The following is a 9296-nucleotide window of genomic DNA, read 5'->3' on the forward strand; positions in this document are numbered from 1 at the left end:
CACTTCTATATATTCTCCCCTCATTCTCCTCCACTCTAAAGAAAAATGTCCTAGCTTGTCCAACCTCTCCCTATAGCTCAGTCCCTTGAGTCCAGGCAACATCCTTGTAAATTTCTGCTGCACTCTTTCCAGTTTAATAACATCCTTCCTATAGCAAGGTACAAAACTGAACATAATACCCCAAGTGTGGCCTCATCAATGTCCTTTACAACTGCAACATAACTTCCTAACTTCTGTACTCAATGCCCTGACTGATAAAGGCCAGTGTGCCAAAAGCCTTTTTCGCTGCCCTGTCTACCTATGACTCCACTTTCAGAAAACTGTGCATCTGAACTCCAAGGTCTCTGTGTTGCACTACACATCTTAAGTCCTACCATTCACCATGAAACTCCTACCTGGATTTGACTTGCCAAAATGCAACACCTCACACTTCTCTATGTTAAATTCCATTTGTCATCTCTCAGCCCACTTCCTCAGCTGATCAAGATCCTGCTACAATTTCTGATAACCTTCCTCAATGTCCACGATACCACCTATTTTAGTGTCATCCGTAAACTTACTAATCATGCCTTGTACATTCTCATCCATATCATTGATATAGTTAACAAACAGCAATGGGCCCAGCACTGATCCCTGAGGCACACCACTAGTCACAGGCCTCCAGTCCGACAAGCATCCTTCCACCATTACTCTCTTCTTCCTACCATCAAGCCAACTGTATATCCAATTTGCCAACTCTCCCTGGATTCCATGTGATCTAACCTTCCAGAGCAGCCTACTATTTAGAACCTTATCAAAGACCTTACTGAAATCCATGTAGACTATGTCCACCACACAGCTCTCCTCAACCTTCCTGGTCACTTCATCAAAGATTGTTAAAAAAGTTGTTGAAGGTTTTGGAGCTGTGTAATCCTTCTATATGTTTTCATGTATTTTTACTCCTGTATAGCAATAATCTGCGATGACCCTGAAGAGATTCTGAATGGATATTTTCAGGCACCAAATAAGACCTTTGGAAATAGAGTTACTTACTATTGTGATACTGGGTGAGTATTCTGTATGTAAATTACTCAATCATTTAGCCGAAGGTCCATATTAATTTAATGTTGTGATTAAGACCATTTCGGATGACTACCATCTCTCATTCTTCAGATATCAAGTGAGCTCTCACGAGGCTTCCAAATTAGTGTTGAACTGACAACTTGTTTTTAATGAAGTTTTTATACTGAACAGGATTGTTAATGCTTGCAATGGAATATCAGTTCAGTGTGGAAATGCTGATATGTTAATTATCCATAAACCAATGCTGCAAAATTAATGTATTGCTCCGTATATTGGACTTGGCATTTAATCAGACAGAAGGATTCAGGTGAGGACCACACCTTCCTGTCTTTATCCCAATTAAGACTGCTGTTGGAAATCTTGTGGACAGTCTTCTTGCTCTGATGCCTATTGAGGCTTTTAAGTGTACAGTTAATATCCTCTGAAGCATCTCATCCAAGTGCCACTGGACAGAAAACCCCAAAAGCAGACTATCTGGTTTGTTTGCAGGAACCTATGTTAGGGATCCTCATTGTCAGGCACTTAATGCTTGATCAAGGGATCCGGCTTCCATGATGGAGGGTGTGTGGAGGAAAATGGGTGGTATTAACCAAGACAGCCACCCTTGTCCTTTCCTATGATCTTCCAGCTTCTGTTCTCCCTCCCTTAGCCAGAAAACACCTCTCCTAGATATCAATCTCTCCCTTAGTGACATGCAAGCTACATCCCACTTCATTTCTTGGCATCTGGTAAGTGAATTGACAACAGCAATTATAGATATTAACCTAAAATTTAGTGGTTTAGCCAAAATGAAGTTAAGTTAAATTAAATGAAGAGAAGGAAAGTGAGTTGGGGGTACTTTTACATAAGGCATAAAGCTAGCACAAGAATGCAGCAAGTAATCAGGAAGGCTAATTGAATGTAGGCCCTTATAAGGCCATAAGACAGAGGAGCAGAAATTACGCCATTTGGCCCAACGTGTCTGTTCCACTGCTCAATCATGACTGATAAGTTTCTCAACCCCATTCTGCCACTTTCTCGCTGTAACCCTGATTCCCTTGACAATCAAGAACCTATCTATCTCTGCTTTAACTATACGCAGCGACCTGGCCTTCACAGCCCTCTCTGACAATGAATTCGAAAGATTCACGACTCTCTGGCTGAAGAAGTTTCTCCTTATATCTGTTCTAAAGGGTCTTCCCTTTACTCAAAGGCTGTGCTGCTCTCGGATCCTAGTCTCTCCTGCCATTGGAAACAGCTTCCCAATGTCCACTCTGTCCAGGCCATTTAGTATTCTGTAAATTTCAATTAGATCCTCCTCATCCTTCTAAACTCTATTGAGTATAGACCCAGAGTCCTTGAACATTCCTCATATGTTAGGCCTTTCATTCCTGGGATCATTCTTATGAACCTCCTCTGGACCCGCTCCAGAGCCAGTCCATCCTTCCTAAGGTATAGGGCCCAAAATTGCTCATAATACTCTAAATGTGGTCTGATCAGAGCTCTTAGCATGCTGTAATACTTTTCCAGTTAACATGCATGTCACTTATAACCGGCCTGTCTCTTTCTAGATACAAAATAGTGGGTAGAGATTATCGACAGTGTACACCTGAGGGATGGGAAGGTGAAGTTCCATCCTGTGAACGTAAGTTACGTTTCTTTCTTCTGTAAAGTAACTTACTTGTTTGTCCATACAAAATGATTGAACCACTTTCAATGAAATGTTGTATAAAATTGGGTCATATCCAATTGCATTTATTACTATACAGCATGTTTTGCATGTCCTACCTTGGAAACCTGACTTTTTGGAATGGGAGGAAACACTTTTTCAATGCTTTCATTCAACATTTCTTATTAACAGAACATAATGTGTGAATGGAGAAATGACCATACTTTATATCAATGTTGGTAGTATTGGAGTCAAAAGATGAGTTCGGATGGTGATGGGAAGGTTAGAAGGTGTTAATTTTAGTGGCTTTTGAGTTGTTTGGAAGTGCTGGTTTGGACAACAGGAGATTTGGAGGAGTAAGTGGAAGGTAAAGGAGAAGTGCAATTTAGATAAATGATCAATACATAAATCATGCTCATACTCCTGCTTCCATTGTTGTTGAAAGATGCTGCTGTGTCTGTGCTTGACATGTGTAGTTGTGTTAGTGCAACTGATTGGAAACTATCCCATTAATATATACTTGAGTAAAAGTAGTAGATATCGATATGGTGTCAAAAACATGGTGGACGATTTTAGTGGTGGTGGCGGCGCTGAGGCAAAGCAGATAATGCTATGGAATTGGAAACTTTCAGGTACGAGGATGTGAGAATCTGAAGTTACTTCCTCACTTCTGAGTTCCAGCTTCTCTGAAACAACAGGCACGATTGGATTAATCACTTTGATTAAATTTTGTACTTTTTCACTTGTTTTCAGTGAATTGCATAGAATATCTCTGCTCTTCCAAGATACTCAGTCTCTTATCATTTAGTAAGTAGATGAAGATTGGTGCAGGATATCACATCTTTCCATCAAAGATAGTGATGGATCTGTTGTGAATATTGCAGACAGAGAATATCCGAAACAGTATTTGTGTAGCTATTAATTTGACTGCTGCATTCCAATATTGGGCTAATTTATTATAGTTGGCAAGCTTGATGTGCCTGCTCATGATCATGTTGAATATCTATGAATTACAATGAAAAGTGCTGATCTGTGAATTTGATGACATTTCTATTTACTTTCATTTTATTTTCTGTGCAGCAATAACCTGTGGTAACCCTGGAGAGATTCTGAATGGATATTATAAAGCACCAAATAAAACCATTGGAAATAAAGTTACTTTTTATTGTGATGTTGGGTGAGTTTTCCATATGTAAGCTATTGAAGGACTATATTATTTTAATGTTGTGATGAATTCAGTTTAGATGTCTGTCCGTCTCTTGTTCTTCACATTTCTGATCACATCGTTTCATGTTATTACATTGTAAGCATGTTTCTTTCATTATTTGACTAATTTTGTTTTGGAAAGAAACGTAAAAAGGGAAGTGATTTTTGATTGATTTTTAGACCTTGGAATTCAAGCCTGGCCAGTACATTGGAATATTTTGCCAATTATCCTGAAGGTGGCCGATAACAGGTGATCTTCTTTTTCTAGGTATACAATGCTGGGTTGTAATTATCGGAACTGTACATCCAAAGGTTGGGATGGTGAGGTTCCATCCTGTGAACGTAAGTTCTATTTATTTCTTTAGTAAAGTGATGAACTGATCTTCCCTGCCAAATAATAGAGCTATTCTCAGTATATTGTTGGAACTTTGATTTAATTCCAAGTTTTCTTCCTTACAATATTTGTTCATGCTGGAGTTCCATCATCGTGCAAAAGATGGAAACTGATTAATAATTTTCTTTCAATATTGCCCTTAAAGAAAATTAAAGTGTGATTTGAGAAATGGTCATTCATCAAATCATGTTTGTTTGTTGCAGAATTTAATCAGCTGCCCTACTGCAAATGTTAAGTGTTGAAGCGTAGAGCAGGATTTTGATCTGGGATGGGTCATTGAGGAGGTGCTCACTTTAGAATAGCTGACAAACACAGTTTTGGCAAATGGAAATCTAGGAAGTGAAAGTGGCAATTAAGGAAAAGCACAGACAATAGTAGTTGTCCATAATTAAATCAGACTCGTACTCCCTTCTCTTCCTTTACCATTTTCATTTTATGCTCCAAGTAGTTCTCTATCTGCATCTTACTGAATTAGTTGTGTGAATGCAGCACTTGTTGCATTAATTTGTTGATCAAACTTGAAATAAATTAATAATTTTATCTGAGGTGACAAAAACATGGGAGACAGCCTTTTGTGGTGTTGGTGCTGAGGTGGAGCAGAGAATGCTGTGGAATCAAAGGTAAGTGGTCTTTGAGATGGCAAAGATACCGAAAGTCACCCCCCACTTTGGTGTTTTATCTTTTTCCTCTTATTCGCTGAAGATCAAGGGTGACTTACTTCCATTCTGGTTTGGTGGGTTCTGAGATTGCTGTTAAGTCCAATGTGTAATTTGCAAACTCTACCACATTTGGAGCAGGTGATGCTTGGACTGTTGGGTAACTGAGTTATTGGGAAATACATGCACTTTCACAGAGGCCTCAATATCACCTCAGTGTGTTCCTGATAGAGTCTTTCCATGTTCAGTGTTTCCCAGAATGAATTTTCTCCATTTGTTAGGTCACAAGCCAGGGGCTCCCAGAGTCAACAAGTGTGCTTGTCCTCTTCAGAGATGTCTTGGGGCCAAACTTAAAGCATTTTTGTTATTGTCCTCAGAGACCCTTGTCATGAATAATTTCCAAATAAAGCAGTTGCTTCAGAGCCTGGGGTAAAGATGACGTGTCCTGCCCAGAAATTGTGTGATTATCCCCTTGATACTGAGCAAGTTCTAACTCCCATAGAGTAAAATACTACATTCTATTAACCATTTTGAAATATTATGGAAATTGGATTCCAAAGTTAAAAGTAATTTGCCACACTAAGTAATTGTGTAGTTGCATGGTATCTTTCAAGTTAAATAAATAAATTGCAATGAAAGAACTTTTGAACATTTTTGAGTTCTGTGACATTTCTACATTTTCCCATTTTATTTTCTGTATAGCAATAAACTGTGGTAACCCTGCTAAGATTCCGAATGGATATTATAAGACACCAAATAAGACATTTGGGAATATAGTGACCTTCTATTGTGACATTGGGTGAGTATTTGCAACATAAAATAATGAACAATTTTGCTAAAAGACTGTGCTGTTATAACGTTGAATCATAAGACATTTTCAGGTGGTCACATTCATCTTGTCATGCATTTCTAATACACATTTTCCACTTAATTATGGTTGGGGCTTCCAATTCAATCCTGAGCTGACTGTTTTTTTAAAAATGTGTATATTCTGATCAGGATCAGGGATGTTGCTGCATGAGTTTTGAATACCTATCGACAGAGAGAAATGTTAAATGTGTTGATGATGCCTGTGCCCATACACTGAGATCAACACTGGATGAATTTATCTGCTGTGTTCCTCAAAATGCTTAAATTATATTGTAATTTGTTCCAAGGTGAGATGGTGCACCATGATCCTCCTGTAAATTGGACTATATATAAAGTGTGATCAGCATCATTTTTAGCAATATTGCAATTCTATTTAATTTCAAATTCATTTTTCTGCTCAACTATTACCACATTTGATTTTATTGCATACAATTTATTGATTTAAATGTTTCCTCATCTTAATTCGTTATCTAGCCCGAAAAATGTGCATCTTTACAAGTTAACATCCAGGTCATTGATACGGGTGGATATATTCTCTTTTACCTAGATACAAGATGGTGGGTAGAGATTATCAACAATGTACAGCTGAAGGATGGGTTGGTGATGTTCCGTCCTGTGAATGTAAGTTAGATTTCCCTCTTTTGTAAAGTGATGTTTTGGTCTGTACCAAATGATTGAGCTGCTGTTAATGAATTGCCATGTAATATTGGTTGACATTCAAGTTTTCTTTGCTTCAGCATTTTGACATCCTCTCGCTTGGACTGCTGAATTTCAAAATGGGACAAAAGAATCATTAATTGCTTTGATGCAACATTGCATATTTATGGAATATAACATGTGAAGTAAGAAGTAATTGTTCATGAAATCAGTTTTATTCCTTGAAGAGAATGCAATTTTTCACTGCATTGCAAGTGTTACTGATGGAACATCAGGCTAGGCATTGGTGTATGATGTGACATTTTGGAGGTGGTTATATTAGTGGAAATATGACTGACATGAAGTGGCAGTGTGGGCCATGGAGAGCAACGAAGTGAGAATAAGTGATAAAGGGAAACATGCAATCGATGTTAATGACCCATAAGTCATGCTCACCCCTTTCTATTTCTCTTAGTTTTTGTTTAATGATTCAAGTGGGGCTGTTCTTTTGCCTCTACTGAGTTAGGTGTATTAGTGCAGCCCATAGGAAACTGTTGCATTAATTTACTGCAGAAGCTTGAAAGAAAGTAATAAATATTGAGGAGGTGGCACAAACATAGTGGAAGATTTTAGTGGTGATTGTGTTGTGGTAGATTCAATAATGCTTTAGAAGTCAAATGGTCACTTCTTCATTTTGAGGTCCAACACCCTTGAAATCAGAGGTTATAATCTTCTTGATCTTGTTGTGCTACTCCAGGATATTTACAAACTCTCCTGAAGGAAAGAAAATATTAAATGTATTTAAGAAACATCCTACTGTGGATTTATTTTGCTATGAGGCTGCAAAAAAGAGTAAGATCATGCGAAATTGCATCACTTCCCAGTGATGTATACTTTGCTGATTAACATATCACCAAGTCAGATGTAACTCCTTACACTTCATGAACAATATTTCAATACCAGTTTGCTTATGTATTAGACCAGCAATTTTAAGTGTCTTTTGTACTTCAGAAATGGATTTCTAAATGCCTTTGCTCCTGCATGGTTGCCATGCTCCAATCATTTAGTGGATAGCAGGATACCTGCCACTGGCTGGAATTTAACACAACCTGCTAGAGTGGATATCAGGTTGGGGATGGGTTACTGAGGGAATTGGGCAGAAGGATTCACATCAGATTCCAGATGACCTGAAAACTGTGAGGATAGGCAACAGCCTGATATAAGAATCTAGTCTGCTGGTTATGTAATGACAATTCAACCTGTTAATGAATAATTTGAGAGCAGTTATCTCTGAGACCATCATAATATAGGGGTACTTTTAGAGTTACACTCCTTGCCTCTGAAGACCATGCAGGAAACAATGTTGGATACTCCTGTATCTTGGAGTGGGTGTGTTTTTCATTGTCAGAAAAATCAGTGCCCAATGGAGAGATCCAGCATCAGAAAAAAATCCCTACCCTTGTACACATCTACCCCACCCCCTGCCCTCACCTCATCATCATAGAATCTCTACAGTGTAGAAACAAGCCCTTCGGCCCAACAAGTCCACACCGACCCTCAGAGCATCCCAGCCAGACCCATCCCCCTGTAACCCACCTAATCTACACATCCCTGAACACTATGGGCAATTTAGCATGGCCAATCCACCTAGCTTGTACATCTTTGGACTGTGGGAGGAAACAAGAGCACCGGGAGGAAGCCCACGCAGACACAGGGAGAATGTGCAAACTCCACACAGACCGTCATCCGAGAGCAGAATCGAATCCAGGTCCCTGGCGCTGTGAGGCAGCAGTGTTAACCACGGAGCCACTGTGCTGCCCCAGACCTGTCTCCTGTATACTTTGATGCAGCAGAGATGCTAAGGCTGGGCCTTGGAGCATTATTATCAGCAGTCACCCTTCATAGTACCACAAGGTGTTGATTGACGTTTGTAGCATAGCTGGTAAAGGAGAACCACCTTCAGCTTTGATAACGAGAAAGGCCTACATTGGCTGGGTAAGTGCGTGTGAAGGTCCTTACAACAATTCGGGCCTTTTACATATGGAAGAGATGTGGGGTTTCCACTGATTCACCCATTGATATTGAAAACCCCATTGCTGGGACTGTATGTGACCATGTTGATTTTAGGTTTCTTATCAAGATTTATGATGTTCGATACAGAGACCAGTTGCAGTGACATATTGTGAATTTAGAGAAAATCCTGCATTATAAATGCCATACTTTAGAAAAGTAAAATAACTTGTTATTCTAGACAATTGTGTAATATTTCATTCTCTTGTTAAATATCTGTGAATGACAATGAAAAATTTTTCAGCTTCTTTGGATTCTTGTAATATTTCTAATTTTTCATGTTATTGTATCCTTTTATAGCGATGAATTGTGGTAACCCTGGCTCAATTCTGAATGGATATTATAAAGCATCAAAATGGACTGTTGGAAGTAATGTTACCTTTTATTGTGATACTGGGTGAGTATTCAGTATATGAATTACAGAATAATTTTAATGAAGGTCTGTGTTATTTTAATGTTGTGATTTAGTTGATTTCAAATGACCACAACTTCACCATTTCCGATAAAATCTCTTCGCATGAGCTCTGAGGGAGACTTCCATTTTAGTGTTCAGCTGGCAATTTTAAACAAAATTCCAATATATGATGAAAATGCAGGACAGTAGTACAGGAACAGGAATATTAATGTAAAAATGGAAATGTTTAGAAGGCAGCAGTACAGGTTAGTGTTTCAGAGATAGTCGGATCTGCAGATGCTGGAGAATCTGTGATAACAAGGTGTAGAGCTGGATGAACACAGCAGGCCAAGCAGCATC

The 9296-nt window shown here is 38.8% G+C and overlaps 1 protein-coding gene and 1 long non-coding RNA gene across 2 annotated transcripts in view; both read left to right on the plus strand.

Annotated features, from left to right (window-relative positions):
• Positions 1-3833: 3833 nt before the first annotated feature.
• LOC125486057 lies at positions 3834-5707 on the plus strand. The gene is made up of 3 exons (XR_007264732.1): positions 3834-3887; positions 4185-4258; positions 5669-5707. It is a non-coding gene; the product is annotated as an uncharacterized LOC125486057 (long non-coding RNA).
• Positions 5708-6388: 681 nt separating this feature from the next.
• The window catches only part of LOC109925389 (CUB and sushi domain-containing protein 1-like), a 29236-nt gene continuing 26328 nt past the window's right edge, over positions 6389-9296 (plus strand). Inside the window, exons 1-2 of the mRNA XM_048611829.1 lie at positions 6389-6457; positions 8843-8939. Of these exons, the coding sequence (XP_048467786.1) occupies positions 6391-6457; positions 8843-8939 (164 nt within the window). The 5' untranslated portion in view covers positions 6389-6390. The remainder of the gene's footprint in view (positions 6458-8842; positions 8940-9296) is intronic.

Source organism: Rhincodon typus, chromosome 25 (assembly GCF_021869965.1).
Source record: "Rhincodon typus isolate 14 chromosome 25, sRhiTyp1.1, whole genome shotgun sequence".
Classification (NCBI taxonomy): Eukaryota; Metazoa; Chordata; class Chondrichthyes; order Orectolobiformes; family Rhincodontidae; genus Rhincodon; species Rhincodon typus.